Source organism: Heterodontus francisci, chromosome 6, assembly GCF_036365525.1.
Source record: "Heterodontus francisci isolate sHetFra1 chromosome 6, sHetFra1.hap1, whole genome shotgun sequence".
Classification (NCBI taxonomy): domain Eukaryota; kingdom Metazoa; phylum Chordata; class Chondrichthyes; order Heterodontiformes; family Heterodontidae; genus Heterodontus; species Heterodontus francisci.
Window position 1 is genome coordinate 56553549 of NC_090376.1, and position 21961 is coordinate 56575509.

The 21961-nt window shown below is 40.6% G+C and overlaps 1 protein-coding gene across 2 annotated transcripts in view; it reads right to left on the bottom strand.

Moving 5' to 3' along the window:
* Positions 1–21961, bottom strand: part of acat1 (acetyl-CoA acetyltransferase 1) — a 57565-nt gene that overhangs the window by 3078 nt on the left and 32526 nt on the right. For both annotated transcript variants that reach the window (XM_068033727.1, XM_068033728.1), the window contains 5 exons: positions 14649–14792; positions 11374–11524; positions 3106–3201; positions 1657–1770; positions 340–404 (listed from right to left, as the gene is read on the bottom strand). In XM_068033727.1, coding sequence (XP_067889828.1) covers positions 340–404; positions 1657–1770; positions 3106–3201; positions 11374–11524; positions 14649–14792 — 570 coding nt within the window. The remainder of the gene's footprint in view (positions 1–339; positions 405–1656; positions 1771–3105; positions 3202–11373; positions 11525–14648; positions 14793–21961) is intronic.

The following is a 21961-nucleotide window of genomic DNA, read 5'->3' on the forward strand; positions in this document are numbered from 1 at the left end:
TGCAGTGGGATTTGCACCTACAGCCTTCTGACTCAGATAACAGTGCTGCCGACTGAGCCACAGCTGATACCCAATTAGATTACCAACTAGTGCTACATTAGGAACAGTTTTGTATTACAGTCCCAACCCCACTCAGAATTAGACACAGCCTGCTCAGACTCATTTCACATAGGACCCTAGAGGCAACTTTCATCCCATCAGTTCAGGCTGAATTTGAACTTCAGGTCCTAAAGTTGTAAAATCAACAGTGCAACCCTCGATACTACCCTGTTCTCAGATTTAGCTTTCCCTCCCTTCCCCTAAAAAGTAGATTTTTTTTAATATATGCTACATATCTACCTTTGGTATAGCAAAAGCAGGAGCAATTGGAAAGTCAATCGGATCAACTGCTGCATCTCCAAAAGCTGTGTAGAAAGTAAACATAAGTTTTACTACACAAAGAAAACCAGTTCGCAAAGACCACCTACCAGCTGAAAGAATACAGTTTAATGAAACAACTTAATCTTTAATAAAATTATGCTAAAATACTATAAATTGTTCAATCTTAGTTGGAAGCTCCTGGGGTAGTGTTTCCACTTCAGATGCAATCAGCAATCCAGGCGCAAATTGCATTCAAAATTGTGCTAGTTTTCAGAAGTGATTTGTTGCTCAAGTACAAGGAGCTCGTACACTTCTTTGTCACAAAGATTGAGACTATCGATCATGAGGCACACCCCACCCCCAGCCATCAGAAAGCTGCCTGCTTTTGTCATTACCACTATGCCTCCCATTAGAAAGTCTCAAAAAATAAACAGAACTATTTACTGGTTTTGTTGGTGTACAGTGGCAAATTAAATCAAAAAGATAATTTGAAAGCTTTTTAAAAACGTACCTATTAGCATCCTTGTGCCAATAGCTCAATTTTAAGAGCCTCAATTGAGGCCACAAACAAGCTCAATTAGAGGGAGCTCACCATGGTGATGAATTCGAACTGCGGACATGGCCAAATTTGTGGACGTGGCTGTCATCCAGCAGAATATATATTTTTTAAATGAGCAAAAGATCACAGAAGCTTGATCTGCACTTGAAATTCCTCAATCTTTTACGCTGGTTTGGCTAATTTCAGGTAAACTACGCTTAAAAAAAAAACAGTGCTACCTAGCCAAAATGCCAGCCCCTATCTCTACAGGGCTCAACATAAATAGCACCACCTCCCTTCCCCATTTCAAATCTATGTAGATATTTTACTTGACATAGCTTGTGGATGTAGGTTTACAACAAGTGGAAACAAATGGTGGCAGGATGGGTTTCCAACACATTTCTTTACATGGCAAGCTGCCATTCTTAACCATCTCATCTGTGGGAGGCACCAAGTGGAATCTAGTCACTTTCCAAAAGAGTCATTAATGTTCTGTGCCACTAGACCATCCTGTGGTTTTTAAACCTTATTTATTTTTGAATAATTCAAGTTACAGCCTTTAACAACCTATTGTTAAGAGGATCTCAATATTTTTCATTAAATGATTAAATATTTCTGTGTGGTGAAAAACTACACTGTCACAAACGGGTTTGTCTGTACTGTAAATTAAATATGGCTGCCACAGCCTCTCATAACTGGTGCACTTTTCTGTATTGTTCACACCAGAAACTTTATCAAAAACAGTACTTGCAGCATACCTACAATCCTTGCCATTGGTGTAACATTTAGTCTTTTAGCAGCCTCTGCAGTCATTAGTACCAAAGCAGCTGCACCATCATTTAAGGTACTTGCATTAGCAGCTGTAATTGTACCTGAAAAACAAATTCAGCCAATATGTAGTTTAAATGGTTTGGGGGCTGGAATTGCAGGCCACTGCAGCTAGAAGGAAAGCTAAGTTGGAAGCATTTCAGTATTATTCATACACCTTTAAAACCACTTTTATTAGTTTTAAACACATTGGGACACAGCCTCTATGCATTAGATTGAACACAAAAGATTTCAATAACTCAAGTATTATAATTTGGTGGAATGTTCTTCATTAGGGATCTCCCGGTACAATAGCCATCCTTCAAAAACCTCTCCTGCCTGAGAAATGTATGTTGATTACATTTTTGCTGGTTTCTCTATTTCAGGATGCAGTTCCTGTTTAGCATGTATATAAAATCAGAATTTATGTAAATTTAAAAATAATTTATTACACTAGAAAAAGAGATCAAGAGATATTACCATTTTGTTTGCTAAATGTGTCGACAACACATTTTTAAAAAATGCATTTATATGGTGCCTTCACAACTTCAGATATCCCAAAAGGTTTTACGGCCAATGACGTAGTCACTGTTGTAATATCCAAAATGCAACAGCTAGATTGTGCATAGCAAGGTCCCACAAACAGCAATAAAATAATTATCTGGTCATTATTTTAAGTGATGTTGACTGACACTAGTTGATGTTGCAGTGGAAAATCATTTTGCTAATTTTTTGTGGTGACTATAAAGCTGTTAAGAGCTCGCAGTGACATCAAAACGTACAACAGTTTGCAGCTCAGATATATCATTTATATCAATATTCCTTTGAACATTTTGAGGAAATCTGATTTTACACTTCAATATTTTCATTTACCTAATAATTCAAAGAAAAATGATGCCTTCATACAGTGCTTTATCATGTGTCTCAAACGTCTCAATGCAAGTTGCTTACAAATTACTTTGAAAGACAAAGTCTTATGTAGGCAAACACCAGCCATTTTGTAGACAACCTATTGAGTGGGAAAAAGGCATTGAAGTGGAAGATCAGCCATGATCATATTGAATGGTGGGGCAGGCTCGATGGGCTGAACGGCCTGCTCCTATGTTCCTATAAAACAAACAGTATTGAGATAAATAATACATGTTAATCTACTGTCTGTGGCACTGTCTGCAGGAAGAGTGTAGGGCAGACAACAATAGTTTTCATCTCCAAATTAATAACTGCATGAAAATTGAGGTTCATCTTTTTAAATATTTCAACTCTGAATAAATCACAAGGTCTCAATAAAATGTACCAAATTCTACAATTAAAGATATATGTTTAAAGACATGAAGCAACTGAATCATAGAATGGTTATTTTTATTCAGGCAAATATAAATTATTAGTGCAAATGTACCTACCATTTTCTCTCTGGAAGACTGGTTTGATTTTTGGAACTTTACTGAAGTCCACACGTTTGTACTCTTCGTCTTCACTGATCACAAGATCTGGTTTACCTGAGTCAAGAGAAGAGGAAATCATCATTCTTTACCTGTAAATTGGGGAATAGAATGATTCAAATTTTGACAGCTCGACACAACAAATGCTGGCCTTGCCAGCGATGCTCACATCGCATGAAATTTTAAAAAATGCCTTAACTATGAACGTTCAAAGTTCTCTCGCATTCAGAAACCGTTCCTATAGATTGGAAAATTGCACATCAATCCGCTATTTAAGAAAGACAGGATGCAGAGCTGGGCTGAGAAGTGGCAGATGGAGTTCAACCTGGAAAAGTGTGAAGTAATTCATTTTGGAAGGTCGAATTTGAATGCGGAATACAGGCTTAAAGACAGGATTCTTGGTAGTGTGGAGGAACAGATGGATCTTGGGGTCCATGTCCATAGATCCCTCAAAGTTGCCATCCAAGTTGACAGGGTTGTTAAGAAGGCGTATGGTATGTTGGCTTTCATTAACGGGGATTGAGTTTAAGAGCCGCGAGGTTATGCTGCAGCTCTATAAGGCCCTGGTTCGACCACACTTGGAATATTGTGTTCAGTTCTGGTCGCCTCATTATAGGAAGGATGTGGAAGCTTTAGAGAGGGTGCAGAGGAGATTTACCAGGATGCTGCCTGGACTGGAGGGCATGTCCTACGAAGCAAGATTAAGGGAGCTAGGGCTTTTCTCATTGGAGCGAAGAAGGATGAGAGGTGTCTTGATAGAGGGGTACAAGTTGATGAGAGGCATAGATAGAGTGGATAGTCAGAGACTTTTTCCCAGGGTGGAAAGGGCCATCACCAGGGGGCATAATTTTAAGGTGATTGGAGCAAGGTTTCGGGGAGATGTCAGAGGTAGGTTCTTTACACAGAGTGTGGTGGGTGCGTGGAATGCGCTGCCAGCGGTGGTAGTAGAAGCAGATACATTAGGGGCATTTAAGCGACTCTTGGATAGGTACATGGATGATAGTAGAATGAAGGGTAGGTAGTTAGTTTGATCTTAGAGTAGGTTAAAGGTTCGGCACAGCATCGTGGGCTGAAGGGCCTGTACTGTGCTGTACTGTTCTATGTTCTAAAGGTGACAGGGAAACCAGGGAATTATAGACAAGTTAGCCTAACATCTTTGTTGGGAAATTACTAGAATCTGTAATTAAGGATGGAGTGACTGAATACCTTGAATATTTTCAGCTGATCTCTGAGCCAGTGTGGATTTGTAAAGGGTAGGTCAAGCATGACAAACCTGGATTTTTGAAAAGGTGACTAAAGTGGTGGACAGGAGAGTGTCCATGGATGTTATTTAAGTGGACTTCCAGAAGGCATTCGATAAAGCCCTTCATAAGAGACTGTTAGTTAAAGTTGAAGCTCATGGAATTGATGGCAAATTATTGGCCTAGTTAGGAAATTGGCTAAGCAGCATGCCAGGCAACCCCACCTGCCAAGCTTGAGGCACACATTATTTCGCCACATGAACACTAAAACTTAAAAATTGCAAACCCTGACTGGAAGGACATTTACATAGCACCAGACAATGTTGAAACAATGGGGACTCAGCAGTTACTTCTCCAATACACAGAAGTGGTCAGACCAGTTTTAGTTACATGGCTAACTGGCTGTTGCAGAGAAATGTGAACTTCCAACAAAGGATGTACAGAGACTGTTCCATATAAGGAGCTAGTCACATGACTAACCTGCTGGGCAACTTGGGAGTTTTTTTTGAATTTGAACTCCCAACAAAGGGAATTGAGGGAGACAAAGCCGTGTGGAGTGAAGACCTCTCCTGGAACTGAGAGCATCTCCTTTCCTGCCTGTCTGTCTGCCTGCTCATCTCTCAGGGAACTGAAACCACTGAAGACAGGTAAACTCAGGGAAAAGTTTGCCTACGCGAACAAAGTTTAAGACTAATACTGGGCCCCAACAAAATGCAAGACATAGCTTCAATCAAGGACTACAGCGAGCTCGAGAAACAGTAACAAGTTATTGCCTCAAACTGTTCTACTTATCTTTTCTGTCCCTATTTTGCATGTTTATATGGCGTGTGCCATATAACGTGGACACGTCGGGGCCAAGTAAGCATGAACCGTATTAAAGTTTAAGGTTTAATAAATTTCATCTTTCTGCTTTAAACCAAAGAAAGCCTGTTTGTGCTCAGTTCTTTGCCTTATAATTGGAAACTGTAAACAAGGATTCACACAAAGTGGAGCTCAAAACACAGTGTGTTTAAAAATTAAACCCTGTTACAATAAGATCATGTAAAGACAGCAAAAGACCCCTAAACATTGCTCACCTGGTCGTAACAGGCAGGAGACGGACAGTAAAGCTAATGGGCAGGTACTCTTAATTTGCAGGATGTGGCTAGTGTTGTCTCGCAAGGATCTGTTAGGACCTCAACTTTTTTTTTATTAGTTCATGGGATGAGTGTCACTGGCAATGCCAGCATTCGACCCCCATTCCTAATTGCCTTCAAGAAAGTGCTGGTGAGCTGCCTTCTTGTACCGTTGCAGTCCATGTTTTCGCCACATTTAATAACGATTTAGATGATGGCATAGAAAGCCACAAACCCAAGTTTGGCCATGACAAAAAGATAGGTGGCATTGTAAGCAGTTTAGATGGAAGTATAAAATTACAAAGAAATCTTAATAGATTAAGTGAATGGGCAAAACTGTGGCAAGTGGATTTTACTGTAGGCAAGTGTGAGGTCATCTACTCTGGATCTAAAAAGGATGGATCAGAGTATTTTATGAATAATGAAAAGCTAGAAACAGTGGAGGTACAGAGATGTAGGGATCCATGTGCATTGATTAAAATATCATGGACAGGTGCAAAGATAATTAAAAAGGCTAATGGAATGCTGGCCTTTATATCTTGAGAACTAGAATACAAGGGGGTAGAAGGCATGCTACAGCTTTAAAGCTGTATTTACAGCTGTAATATATGCTTTAAGATGACAACAGAGAAGGACATAATTATGACCAAAACTAGGTTAATAGATTGGAGAAAAGCTGATTTTGAGGGGCCGAGAATAGAACTTGGGAAAATAAAACGGACAACAATATTGACAAACAATGCTATAGAACAACTATGGGAAACGTTTAAGGTGGTGTTCAACAGGGAGCAAGAAAAATATATTCCACGAAAAGAACAAACTAAACACTAATTAGACTCCATGGATGAATAAAGAAATAAGGGAATAACTGAGTGTAAGGAAAGAGGCATACATTAAGTACATAAACAGAAGTACATGACGGCGCAGTGGTTAGCACCGCAGCCTCACAGCTCCAGCGACCCGGGTTCAATTCTGGGTACTGTCTGTGTGGAGTTTGCAAGTTCTCCCTGTGTCTGCGTGGGTTTCCTCCGGGTGCTCCGGTTTCCTCCCACATGCCAAAGACTTGCTGGTTGATAGGTTAATTGGCCATTATAAATTGCCCCTAGTACAGGTAGGTGGTAGGGAAATATAGGGACAGGTGGGGATGTGGTAGGGATATGGGATTAGTGTAGGATCAGTATAAATGGGTGGTTGATGGTCGGCACAGACTCGGTGGGCCGAAGGGCCTGTTTCAGTGCTGTATCTCTAAACTAAACTAAACTAAAAAGAGATTAGGAGAGAAGTCAAAAAAAATTAGAAAGGCAACAAGGAACTATGAAATTAAATTATCAAGGAACATTGGCGGCACAGTGGAGCAGTGGTTAGCACCGCAGCCTCACAGCTCCAGCGACCCGGGTTCAATTCTGGGTACTGTCTGTGTGGAGTTTGCAAGTTCTCCCTGTGTCTGCGTGGGTTTCCTCCGGGTGCTCCGGTTTCCTCCCACATGCCAAAGACTTGCAGGTTGATAGGTAAATTGGCCATTAGCAATTGCCCCTAGTATAGGTAGGGGAATATAGGAACAGGTGAGGATGTGGTAGGAATATGGAATTAGTGTAGGATTAGTATAAATGGGTGGTTGATGGTCGGCACAGACTCGGTGGGCCGAAGGGCCTGTTTCAGTGCTGTATCACTAAACTAAACATTAAACAAAAATAGTAAAATATTTTACAGGCATATCAATAAAAAAAGGGAGGCTGGGATGGGAAAAAGGCCATTAAGGGATAGACAGGAGAATATCTCAGGTAACGATAGAGAGATAGCAGATATTAAAGAATTATTTCACTTCGGTATTTACCAGGGAGATGACATGAAATAAGTAATGAGATAAGTACATTTAAAATCAAAAAAGGGAAGTGTAAAATAAACTACTCAAATTCAAAGAGGGTTAAAAACCCCTGGTCTGGATGGATCGCATCCACGCATTTTTAAAGAATGTAGGGAAGAGTTAGCAAAGGCATTACTACACATATTTAATAATTTGTTAGAAAAAGGTGTAGTGCCAGAAGACTGACGGATAGCTAAACGTAATTCCTATATTGAAGAAGGGGGGTAGAACATGCTCAGGGAATTATAGACCAGTCAGCTTAATATCGTTGGTAGGAAAAATAATGGAATCCCTACTAATTCTAGAAACAAAACATACAATAATGGATAATCAGCATGGATTTCAAAAGAGAAAATCATGCTTGACCAACTTAATTAAATTTTTTGAGGAGGTGACAGAGAGAGTAGACAATGGTAATGCAGTAGATGTAATTTATCTGGATTTTGAAAAGTCTTTTGATAAGGTGCCCCATAATAGATTAATGAAAAAGGTCAGAGAATGGAGAGTCAAGGGACAAGTGGCAGAATGGATTGCTAGCAGAGTGGGAGCAAAGGGTAGCGATATTCCACAAAGATCAGTACTGGGACCACTGCTGTTCAAAATTTATATTAATGACATGGACTTCGGAATCAAAAACATGATTTCTAAATTTGCGGAGGGTACCAAATTGGGCGGGGTGGGGGGGATAGTCAATACTGAGGAGGATTGCAACGAATTACAGGTGGTAGAAGTTTGGAACTCTTTTCTACACAGATCAGTTGACACTGGGTTAAATTGACAGGTTTTAATGGAAATCTGTCATCCTGATGCTCTGGCTACGACTGGATTAATAAGAATGGAACCAGAAGCGGCAGACTCATCCATCTGAACAACAAAGGAGACATGCTGGAAGAGGATGGTACAGTTAACCATGTCAAAGGCTACAGACAGGTCAGGAAGGATGAGGAGGGATAGTTTACCATGGTCACTGTCACAAAGATATTATTTGTGACTTTGATAGGGGTTCTTTCAGTACTGTGGCTGGGCGATCGGAGTGATTCAAACTAGGAGTTGTGGGAAAGATGACCAAGGACGTTGGAGGGAAAATACCTTTAAGGACTTAAGTGACCCGGGTTCGGTTCTGGGTACTGCCTGTGCAGAGTTTGCAAGTTCTCCCTGTGACCGCGTGGGTTTCCGATGGGTGCTCCGGTTACCTCCCACAGCCAAAGACTTGCAGGTTGATAAGTAAATTGGCCATTGTAAATTGCCCCTAGTGTAGGTAGGTGGTAGGAGAATGGTGGGGATGTGGTAGGGAATATAGGATTAGTATAAATGGGCGGTTGTTGGTTGGCACAGACTCGGTGGGCCGAAGGGCCTGTTTCAGTGCTGTACCTCTCTATGACTCTGGAAAAGAGAGGTTGGACATGGAGGTAGTAATTTGCAAGGATGCAAGGTCAAGGGTGTCTTTTTTGAGAGGGGTGACAACATCAAGTTTCAAGGGGAAGGGTTCAGTACCAGAGGAGAACCATTAAAAATACCATCTAACATGGGGACCAGGAAGGAATGTTGAGTGGTAAGCAATTCAGTGGGAATATGGTTGAGGGAGCAGGAGGTGGGTTCTATGGACAAGATAAGCACAGAGAGGGCATGAATGGAGATAGGATAAAAACTAGAGAATGATGCAAGTTTAGGATTAGGGCAAGGGGGACCTTAGGGAAAGTTTGGCCCATGGGCTAGGGGAGGAGCGGTAGACAGCTGAACAGATAGTCTCAATCTTTGTGACAAAGAAGTGTACAAGCTCCTTGCACTTGTTGGTTGTGAGGGTGGAGGAGGCAGGGGTAAGTGGTTTAAGATGACAGTTTGTAGTGAAACGAAGCCAGGGCCTATCTCCGGATTCCAGGATAAATCTGGAATAGTGAGCAGTTTTTATAGAAGAGAGCAAGATCAGGCAGTTGTCCACCATTGACGTTCAAGTCTGTATCTCTGGGATTTAAGGGAGCGGAGATGAGGGCCATAACAGGGGGAATGACCAGGGTAAGTGGGAGTAATGATTTTAATGAGGGAAAGGGCATCAAAGGTGAAGACAAGGGTATGATTGAGGAGATGGGGTAGCTGCAGAAATTAGCGGTGCATGGAGGGCCAAAGGCTAGATACTTGGGAATTTTTGCCAGAGTGGACACGGAAGGAAATAGAGTTGGGACGACAAAGGGGGATGCGGGTGGACAGCGATACAAGGAATTGATCAAAGATGGCTTCATTCGTGATTGGCACAATGGGAGTAATGAGGTCATGTGACATGGCAAGGTCGATGGGGTGGCTGTGAATATGGGTAAGGGAGATAATATGAAGGGAGAGATTTAGGGAGAATAGGAACGCAGTGAACCCAGAGGCCAGTGAGAGGGCGAGTTGAGATGGAGGATGAAATCACCAAGAAGTCACGGTGCAGAAGCTAAGAGAGGAAAGCACTGAAGATATCTCAGTGAGAAATCTGGCTTGGTACATGAGGTAGGCAGTACAGTCCAACCCCTCTTCCCTTTCATTTGAAATCTTTGTACTCTACTGCCTACCTCATATGCCAAGCCAAATTTCTCACTGAGATATCTTCACTGCTTTCCTCTCTTAGCTTCTGCACCAAATAACTTCTTAGTGATTTCATCCTCACCACTTGCCCCACCCAAACCACTGTGGTGATGGTGTAGCCCTATCATCAAATCACACCTTGGTCTATCCACCTACTCCTCTGGCATTTTTTGCTTCTTTGAGCCTCTCACTTTACTCAACCCCTCTTGCCTTTCATTTGAAATCTTTGAGCAAAGCGAGAGGCTCAAAGAAGCAAAAGATGCCAGAGGAGTAGGTAGATAGACCAAGGTGTGATTCGGTGATAGGGCTACACCATCACCACAGCGGTTTGGGTGGGGCAAGTGGTCAGCCAGGGAAGCTATCACCAACCCTCAGTGAGGTTTAAATCAAGGCCACATTGTCAATGCAATCATAAGAACCTAAGAAGGAGGAGAGACCAAGGCCCCTCAAGCCTGCCCTACCATTCAATAAGTTCATGGCTGATCATTTACCTCAACTCCATTTAGCTGCTCTATCCCCATAATCCCTGATTCCATTAGTGAACAAAATCTATCAATCGCAATCTTGAATGTACTCACGACTAAGAATAATTCCAAAGATTCACAGCCTTCAGTGATTAAATTTCTCCTCATTTCAGTCCTAAATGGTCACCCCTTATCTTGAAACTATGACTTCTAGTTCAAGACTCTCCAGCCAGAGGAAACAGCCTCTCAGCATCCACCCTGTTAAGACCTCTAAGGATTTTATAGGTTTCCAAAAAAAAAATTCCTCATTCTTCCAAACTCCAGAGAATACAGGCCAGTTCTGCTCAATTTCACCTCATATGACAACACTCTCATCCCAAGAACCAACCTAGTGAACCTCTGTTGGACTCGCTCTAAGACAAGTATGTCCTTCCTTAGGTAAGGAGATCAACAAGGCTGTTATCTTCATAAGCTCATGGTGGCAGGGACTTGTTCAAGTGAATGGATATTCTGCAGAGAGATGCGAAGAGGTATGTGGATAGCTGATCCATTGGCAGCATCCACAGGGCCGGCACTAGATAGGGCGTATGAGACAGGAAGGAGATTGGCAAGATTAGTCCCATGTATGTGTGATGGATGGGAAGGTCGGTGAGAGGAGGATGGGGCAGTTGGGGTTGCTGATCATAAGGAGGCAGTACCGAATGCCTCGTTGGGCCCTTTGAAAGGTGCCTAGACAGGAAAAGAAGGAAGCTGTAGGCTTGTCTAAGACGGAGTCAAGCCTCAGATGGTTGTAGGAAGGCAGGAGCATTGAGGAGCACTGAAGAGTTGGGGTAGGAATTTGGGAGGGCAAAGTACACAAAAGGGGAGAAGTCAGAGGAAGCATGGCAACAGGAGGAGGGGATCTAGGAGGGGTAAAGAGAAAATAATACAAAATTTATTGGAAGACGACATTGAAGGAGGACAATAGAAAGAATGTGCACAAATACCTCTTTGTGGAATGCTAACAGAAACCACTTCTTTTGCCATGGTCTTTGAATCCCAAGATGCTTTGCTCCTAGTATATGAACTAATTGCATAAGTGTCTTGTTCTTCACGTGAAATATTAAACTTCTTGGCAGTATTTTCAGCACAGTTACCCTGTAACAAATTTAAGATTCATGGTCAGTGACCCCCTCCTAAGTCAGCTCAGAGTATATCGTTAATAATAATCATAGAATTACATAAAATTTACAGCATAGAAACAGGTCATTTTTCGCAACTGGTCTATACCAGGGTTTATGCTCCATACGAGCCTCTTCCCACCCTTCTTCTTCTAATGTTATCTGCATATCCTTCAATTCCTTTCTCCCTCGCACCCATCTAACCTCTCCTTAATAGAATCACAGAATGATACAGCAGAAGAGGCCATTTGGCCCATTGCACCTGCTTTTTCAAAGAGCCACTCCCCTTCTCTTTCCCCATAGCCCTGCAAATAATTCCCCTCAAATATTTATCCAATTTGGAGCTCCCTTACACCTTCTACGTGCAAAGGATGGTAGAAGTTTGGAACTCTTCTGCAAACAGCAATTGATGCTAGATCAATTGTTAATTTTAAATCTGAGATTGATAGATTTTATTAACCAAATGTATTAAGGAAAATGGGTCAAAGCGAGTACATGGAGTTAGGTTGCAGATCAGCCACAATCTCAGTAAATGGTGGAACAGGCTCAAGGGGCTAAATGGCCTACTCCTGTTCCTATGTCTGCCCTATCAAACCACTTCATAATTTTAAAGACCTCCATTGTGTCATCCCTTAGTCTTTTCTAAAGGAAAAAGCCCCAGCTTGTTCAGTCTTTCCTGAGTTATAACATCTTTGTTCTGGTATCATCCTTGTAAATCTTTTCTTTTTATTTGTTTGTGGGATGTGGGCATCGCTGGCTAGGCCAGCATTTATTGCCTATCCCTAATTGCCCTTCAACTGAGTGGCTCACTAGGCATTTTAAGAGTCAACCACATTGCTGTGGATCTGGTGTCACATGTAGACCAGACCAAGTAAGACAGCATATTTCCTTCCCTAAAGGACATTAGTGAACCAGATGGGCTGTTACAACAATTGACACTGGTTTTATGGTCATCATTAGACTAGCTTCTTTAATTCCAGATTTATTAATTGAATTCAAATTTCACCATCTTAAGCATTAGCCTGGGCTCTGGATTACAAGTCCAGAGACATTACCACTACGCCATCGCCTCCCATCTTCAGTGTCTCTATATCCTTTATGTAATATGGAGAATTGTGATCTAACCAAGGATCTATACAAATTTGATATAATTGCCCTGCTTTTCAATTCTATTCCTCTGGAAATCAGTACCAATGCTTTGTTTGCATTTTTATGGCCTTGTTAACTTGTGTTGCTACCTTTTATACCCCTAGACCCCTTTGCTCCTCCATCCCACTTAATCATTGTATGGCCTGAATAGTTTACAGAATATAGTTTTATTATTTATTCCCTGCAATTTCAGGATACTGTTGACAACATTAATGGGATTATACATTATATATAAAATATGCCAGGAAATCAATACGTCACATCATTTGCAGTTTAAATTACTGATACCAAACGTTATAACTGATACAAAGCAGTTAACAGTTATTAGATCAGTCATTCACAAGAGGTGAGAGTTTTTGTATGAGGCTGCAAAAATTAGGAACCAACAGACCTTAGAAATTACTTACTTTAAAAATGATTCTAGACATCACAACCAAAGGAATACATTTTCTTTTTAATGAAATATGCATGTTTATCTTTCCAACAAAGTTCACGCTTATATATGAGTAATTTTATTACCACAGGTTAGGAAATTAATAATTGAAAGCTGGATGTTTCTCTCAGCATATTCAGTTGTTTTTCCTTTCAAGCTATCCTGTTCTGAACAGCACTGTAGAATTATTAAGCATAATGGCCCATTTTGCTGGAGCAGAACATCTAGAGGCATGCCCTGTTAAAGATTTGTTTGTGCATGTTTAGGCTTAAAAGACTTTTGCCCACAAAGTTGCTGGAAGGGTGAGCTGATAATGGCGCAACAAGGGCAACAGGGCATCTGGGAGCTCCATGACCAGTGAGACAAACAATGCACTACCTCCTTAACCATGTGATTAAAGAACTGAGAAATAAACAAACGTCCTGAGAAGGAGGGTGAATTCAGTGTCAACTCAGGAACAGTTAGAGAAATAAGGAGAAAGTCTAGATTAAGAAAGACAGAAAACAAAGGAAAAGAAAGAAAAACTTAAATTTGACATTATAAAAATCTCCATTCACAACCTGAAGGAATGAGATTCCAGACGTTTAACTGTCCACCTTCTGGCCTGAAAGCTTGATTGGCAATTAGTAATAACGATCATATTAAAAGGGTGCTTCCACTCAATTACCAGTCTTAACTTTCTGTGGCAGGTTTTATGGGTAATTATGTGCAAATGCTTTAACTTCATGTAAATCAGCGGGCAGTTAAGGACAAAATATCATTTTTGAGAAGATAATGGCAGAACAACACAAATTCATTGGGTATTTCTTCTGCGCCACAAGTTGTTGACCAATTTGCACATTAATAATGGCCTGCGTCATTCACACTTCGTTATTTTTTTCAGCAAATTCAAGGCCAATATTCTTTCACAAAATGTAGTTTTTTTGGTTTCTAAAAAGTTAGTGATCAAGCTGCTGTCTGTAGGCTAGACTAGCAGCTCTAGTGCCAAGACATTCTTTGACACACCTTACAAGAATTGATACTTTTAATCACCATAGTGTGGCACCCATCATTTCTCCAAGTATGGAATTTGTGATGCTCCCATCCGCTCCACTTCATTATTATTTTATTTTACACTTGCCTAGAAAAAAAGCCTTTAGATGACAAGCTAGACAGCATTCTCAAGAAACTTATATAGAAATGCATGCTAAGAAATCCTTTTAAACACACACGGATAGCCTTAATCCAAGTTGTATGCAGGAAGTAGTAAGGCAGACTAGAAATTCTTTTAAAAGAATTAAAATGATAGTTGCCAGCCAACCTAAGCATCCTTCCACATTCTGGAAGTAATGAGGGAGTTCCAGTAGACAATACTGTTTCTATACAAGTTATCCAATACAGACTTCAGACCACAGCACTGTTGTAAGTTCAAATTAGACTCACTATGTCAAAAGATATCAAACATCTGGTTCCATTTCCAATGCATAAATATACATAATGAATAGCAAAGAAACAAGTTTATAGGAAAAGTAATACTTGCCATATGAATTTTGTTGTAGACATCCGTTAACCCATCCTTTACAATCAGGTCCTCCAATTTTACACCTCCATAAACTGGTGCTTCTCTACCCATCACATATGGTACATTGGACATGCTCTCCATCCCACCAGCAACCATTACCTCCTGAGGTGCAGGGGAAAAAATACCAATAATATTGATATTTACATTCAAGAAAGTACAAAACATGAACAGTGGATTCATGAAAAAAGGAAAGGAGTACCTTACTCTAAATACACTGTTTTAGGAATTTTCCTCACTGAGCTTTCAGCTAAGTTACTGCTTTACATATCACATTACACAGGATTACATAGGATATACAGCACAGAAACAGGCCATTCAGCTCAACCAATCCATGCCGGCGTTTATGCTCCACGAGCCTCTCCCATCTTTCCTCATCTAAATCTATCATCGTAACACACTATTCCTTTCTCCCTCATATGCTTGTCTAGCTTCCCCTTAAATGCATCTATACTATTCGCTTCAATCACTCCAAGTGGTAGCGAGTTCCACATTCTCACCACTCTTTGGGTGAAGAAGTTTCTTCTGAATTCCCTATTGGATTTCTTGATGATTATCTTACATAAATGGCCTCTAGTTATGCTCTTCCCCAAAAGTGGAAACATTCCCACTATATCCACTCGATCACAACCTTTCATAATTTTAAAGACCTCCATTAGGACACCACTCCGCCACTTTTCTTCAAGAGAAGATACCCAACCTGTTCATCCTTTCCTGATACGTGTACCCTCGCATTTCTGGTATCATCCTTGTAAATCTTCTTTGCACCCTCTCCAGTGCCTCTATACTCTTTTTATAATATGTTGACCAGAACTACATGCAGTACTCTAAGTGTGTTCTAACCAAGGTTTGATACAGGTTTAGCATAACTTTCCTACTTTTCAATTCTTTCCCTCTGGAAATAAAGCCCAATGCTTGGTTTGCTTTTTCATGGCCTTGCTATGCTGTGGCATAACTTTTAGTGATTGGTGTATTTGTACTCCAAGATCCCTCTGTTCCTGTACCCCATCTAGACTCGCACCTTCCTAGTAAGTGACCTCCCTACTCTTCTAACCAAAACGTACAACTTCACATTTATGTATGTTGAACTTCATTTGCAAACTATTTACCCATTCTGCAAGTTTATTAATGTCCGGACTCCTGTAATTTGTTGCAGTCCTACTCAGTATTGACTATTCCCCCACCCCCAATTTGATGTCCTCCGCAAATTTAGAAATTGTGTTTTTGATTCCAAAGTCCAAATCATTAATGTAATTTGTGAACAGCAGTATTCCCAGCACTGATCCTTATGGAACAGCACTTTCCACCTTCTGCCACTCTGAATAACTACCCTTTACTCCAACTCTCTGTCTTGAAGACATCTAGCAATCCATTCTGCCACTTGTTCCTTGACTCCGCATTCTCTGACCTTATTCATTAGTATATCATGTGGCACTGTATCGAAGGCCTTTTGAAAATCCAGATAAATCACATCTACTGCATTATCACTGTCTACTCTCTCTGTTAACTCCTCAAAAAATTCAATAAGGCTGGTCAAGCAAGATTTTCCTTTTCAAAATCCGTGCTGACTATTCATTATTATATGTTTTGTTTCTAGATGTTCTTCTATTCTCTCCTTTAGTAAGGATTCCATTACTTTTCCCACTACTGATGTTAAACTGACTGGTCTACAATTCCCTGGGCATATTCTGTCCCCCTTCTTAAATATAGGAACTACATTAGCTATCTGCCAGCCCTCTGGCACTATACCTTTTTCTAAAGGATTATTAAATATGTGCAGTAATGCCTCTGCTATCTCTTTCCTAGATTCTTTTAAAATGTGTGGATACAACCCATCCGGACCAGGGGCTTTATCCTCTTTTTAAAAATTTTAAATGCACTTATCTCATCATTCAGTGTCATGTCTACCTGTTCTACCTCCCTGCAACATACTGATGCAATTATTTAATACTTCAGCCATCTATTGTCACTTGTGGTATTGTCCTGTTGTCTGTAAAATATTTTACTATTTTGTTTTATGTTCCTCGATAATTTAATTTTTCTTCCTCTTTGCCTTTCTAATTTTTTTTTTGACTTCTCTTCTAATCTCGGCATATTCTCTCTTATCATGCACCCCTCTGCTGTCTATGTACTTAACGTATGCTTCTTTCCTAACCCTCAATTGTTGCCTTATTTCTTTATTTATCCATGAAGTCTCACTAGTGCTTGCTTTGTCCTTTCCTTTTAGTGGAATATATTTTTCCTGCACTCTCAAACACCATTTTAAATGTTTCCCATTGTCATTCTATATCGTTGTTTGCCAATATCGTTGCCCATTTTATTTTCCCAATTTCTATATTCAGTCCCTCATAAACAGGATTTCTCCAATCTATTAACCTGGTTTCCATCCTACTTATGTCCTTCTCTATTATCATCTTAAAGTGTATTATATTATGGTCACTATTGCCGAGATGTTCCCCTTTTGCATACGAATTAGGAGCAGGAGTAGATCACTTGGCCCTTCGAGCCTGCTCCGCCATTCAATAAGTTAATGGCTGAACTGATTATTCCACATTTCCACCTATCCCTGATAACCTTTTATCCCCTTGCTTATCAAGAATCTATCTACCTCTGCCTTAAAAATATTCAAAGACTCTGCTTCTACCACCTTTTTAGGAAGAGAATTCCAAAGACTCACGACCCTCTCAAGAGAAAAAATTTCTCCTCATCTCTGTCTTAAATGGGTGACCCTTTATTTTTAAACAGTGACCTCTAACTCTAGATTCTCCCACAAGAGGAAACATCTTTTCCACATCCACCCTGTCAAAACCCCTCAGGATCTTATATGTTTCAATCAAGTCGCCTCTTACTCTTCTAAATTCCAGCGGTTACAAGCCTAGCCTGTCCAATCTTTCCTCATAAGACAGCCTGCCCATTCCAGGTAACAGTCTAGTAAACCTTCTCTGTACTGCCTCCAAAGCATTTACATCCTTCCTTAAATAAGGAGACCAGTACTGTACACAGCACTCCAGATGTGGTCTCACCAATGCCCTGTATAGCTGAAGCATAACCTCCCTACTTTTGTATTCAGTTCCCCTAGAGATAAACGATAACATTCTATTAGCTTTCCTAATTACTTGCTGTACCTGCATACTAACCTTCTGCGATTCATGCGCTAGAACACCCAGATCCCTCTGCATCTCAGAGCTCAGCAATCTCCCACCATTTAGATAATATGCTTCTTTTTTAGTCTTCCTGCCAAGGTGGACAATTTCCCACTTTCCCACATTATACTCCATTTGCCAGGTCTTTGCCCACTCACTTAACCTATCTATATCCCTTTGTAGCCTCCTTTTTTCCTCTTCACAAGTTACTTTCCTACCTACCTTTGTGTCACCGGCAAATTTAGCAACCATACTTTTGGTCCCTTCAGCTCAGTCATTTATATAAATTGTAAAAAGTCGAGGCCACAGCACAAATCTCTGAGGCACACCACTTGTTATATCTTGCCAACCAGAAAATGACCCATTTATGCCTACTTTCTGTTTCCTGTTAGCTAGCCAATCTTTTATCCAAGTCAATATGTTTACCCCTACACCATGAGCTTTTATTTTCTGCAATAACCTTTGATGTGGCACCTTATCAAATGCCTTCGGGAAATCTAAGTACAGTACATCCACTGGTTCCCCTTTATCCACAGCACAGGTAACTCCCACAAAGAACTAAAATAAATTGGTTAAACATGATTTCCCTTTCACAAAACCATGTTGTCTCTGCCTGATTACCTTGAATTTTTCTAAATGCCCTGCTATAACATCTTTAATAATAGTTTCTAACATTTTCCCTAAGGCAGATGTTACGCTAACTGGCCTGTATTTTCCTGCTTTCTGACTCCCTCCCTTTTTGAATAAAGGAGTTACATTTGCTATTTTCCAACGGAACCTTCCCCGAATTAAGGGAATTTTGGAAAACTAAAACTAATGCATCAATTATCTCACTAGCTACTTCTTTTAACACCCTAGGAAGAAGTCCATCAGGACCCGGGAACATGTCAGCTCGCAGCTCCAACAATTTGTTCAGTAGCATTTCCCTGGTGATTGTAACTTTCTTGAGTTCCTCCCTCCCTTCCATTTCCTGACTTATAGCTAATACTGGGATGTTACTTGTGTCCTCAATATGAAGACTGATGCAAAATATCTGTTCAATTTATCTGCCATCTCCTTATTATACTTTATTAATTCCCCAGACTCTCTTTCTATAGGAACAATGGTCACTTTGTTAACTCTTTTCATTTTTAAATAGCTATAGAAACTCTTACTATCTGTCTTTATACTTCAAGCTAGCTTTCTCGCGTACTCTAATTTTACCTTCCTTATCAAGCTTTTAGTCACGCTTTGCTGTTTTTTATATTCTGTCCAATCTTCTGACCTGCCTCCCATCTTTGCACAATTATAGGCTTTTTCTTCAAGTGTGACACTATCTTTAACTGCTTTAGTTAACCACGGATGGTGGGTCCCACCCCTGGAATTTTTCTTTTTCGTTGAAATATATCCATTCTGTGTATTCTGAAATATCCCCTTAAATGTCTGCCACTGCATCTCTATTGACCTAGTCCTTAACCCAGTTTACTTCAGCTTGCTCTGCTTTCATGCCCTCATAATTGCCCTTATTAAGTTTAAAATACTAGTCTTGGACCCACTCCTCTCCCTCAAACTGAATGTTAAATTCAATCATATTATGATCGCTGCTACCAAGGGGCGCCTTAACTATGAGGTCATTAATTAATCCTATCTCGTTGCACAATACCAGGTCTAGTATAGCCTGCTCTCTGGTTGGCTCCAGAACATACTGTTCCAAGAAATTATCCTGAAAACATTCTATGTATTCCTCATGTAGGCTACCTCTGCCCATCTGATTTTCCAGTCTATATGTAGGTTAAAATTCCCCATAATTATCGCTGTACCTTTCTGACAAGCTGCCATTATTTCTTTCTTTATACCCCATCCTACAGTGTGGTTAATGTTAGGTGGCCTGTACACCCCTCCCACAAGTGACATCTTGCCTTTATGATTTCTCAACTCTACCCAAACTGCTTTTACATCCTGGTTTCCTGAACTTGGGTCATCCCTCTCTATTGAGCTAATACCATCATTAATTAACAGAGCTACCCCTCCAACTGTTCCTAGCTTCCTGTCCTTCCTAAATACCATGTACCCTTCAATATTCAAGCGCCAATCTATGTCGTCCTGCAGCCATGTCTCTGTAATGGCTATCAGATCTTTCTTATTTATTTCCATATGCACTCTCAGTTCATCTGTTTTGTTTCAAATGCTACGTGCATTCAGATACAGGGCCTTTAGTTTTGTCCTTTTATTATTGTTGTAACCTCTAGCCTTATCTGTTGATTTACTCTTAGATTTGTATGCTCTGTCTCTTCCTTTCACAGTCTGTTTATCATTTCCCATATTAATAACTTTCTCTCTTGCCTTGTCTCTACTCCTTGATTTACCATATCTTCCCAAATTTGATCCCTTGCCCCCACTATTTAGTTTAAAACCCTCTCTACTTCCCTAGTTATGCGGCTTGCTAGAACACCAGTCCCAGCACGGTTCAGGTGTAGAAGGTCCCAATGGCACAGCCACCACTTTCCCCAGTACTGGTGCCAGTGCCCCACGAACCGGAACCCATTTCTACCACAGCAGTCTTTGAGCCACACATTAATTTCTCTAATCTTATTTGCCCTATGCCAATTTGCACATGGCTCAGGTAATAATCCAGAGATTACCTTTCAGGTTCTGCTTCTTAATTTGGTGCCTAGTTCCTCATACTGACTGTGCAGAACCTCTTTCCTTGTCCTGCGTATGTCGTTGGTACCTACATGGACCACGACGATGGGATTCTCCATCTCCCACTGAAAGTTCCTCTCCAGCCCTGAGCAGATGTCCCGAACCCTGGCACAAGGCAGGCAACACAACCGTCTGGACTCTTGCTCTTTGCTGTAGAGAACAGTGTCAATCCCCCTAATTATACTGTCCCCTACTACCACTACATTCCTTTTTTGACTGCTCCACTTGAATGGTGTACTGTACTTCTGCTCTGGTTCATTCCCCCAATAGCGAATCTTCCCTTGTTGGGTTTTTTACATATTGGGTTAGAAAGGAGACCTGTACACGTTGAAGGAACTCCATTCCTTAACCCATTTACCTACCCCTTCTGTCCAATTAATATCAGACTAGTCGAAATCCCGCATGTTTATTATTGTGTTTTATATTCAATTCCCTAATTGTATGCATATTTCTTCTTCCACTTCCCTTCCACTATTAGGTGATTTGTAGACTATTAGTGTTGTTTTAGAAACCCCTCATGCCAACTGGAAGTATTAATTTTGTCGTATGGAACTTCGCCTGAGACTTTTACTGGACATTATTACAAATAACTTTTAAAAAGCAGAACAGAGCAACTAAAGATGGCCATGCACGAATTTGCACATGAAAAGCCAAAGGCTGACTGGAGACAGAGATGATTACCCAGCCTAGCTAGAACAATGAGGTGCTCTCTGATTAAATTACCTAGAATGGTTTTGTCAATGTTGATCATCGAAAGCTATCGACACCACCAAACACCACCCACCCCGCAAAACCAGGTCTGAACAGCCTTGAATTTCAAAGATCATTCCAGAAGGTGCTGTTTCAAACAGAGGTGGTCACATGACATGACTCCTGTGTAACTCCAAGAGTTTGCGAACTGTGCCTCAAAAAGCAGTCAGTAACTGAGATCCTGTAAGAAAGCACCTCTTTCTCTCCAGTAAGTTCCCAGAGAAACCTCAGTTGCAGCTACTAAGCCTCAAGACTACAGATCCTTACAGTCAACAACCAGGGGACACAGATAAAGCTGGTTGTAACAGTGTTTTATTTTTACCTCTATCCATATGGATTCTATTTTTAAAAGCAAAATACTCCGGAAGCTGGAAATCTGAAATACAAACAGAAAGTGCTGGAAATACTCAGCAGGTCTGGCAGCATCTGTGGAGAGAGAAGCAGAGAGTTAACGTTTCAGGTCGGTGACCTTTCATCAGAACTGGATTCTAGTTTTGTCCTGCTGATAGCTGCGTCCTTTGGTTCTACTGCCACTGCGTTATCCCTAATAAGTACAACTACTTCACCTTCCCTTTTTCCCTCTCTATCTTTTCTAAATATGTTATACCCTGCAATTTTAACTCCCAACCTGATTTTTCTGTAGTCATGTTTCAGTGGATTAAATTTTACAAGCAATCCGAGCTGGAAAACAAGTAAATT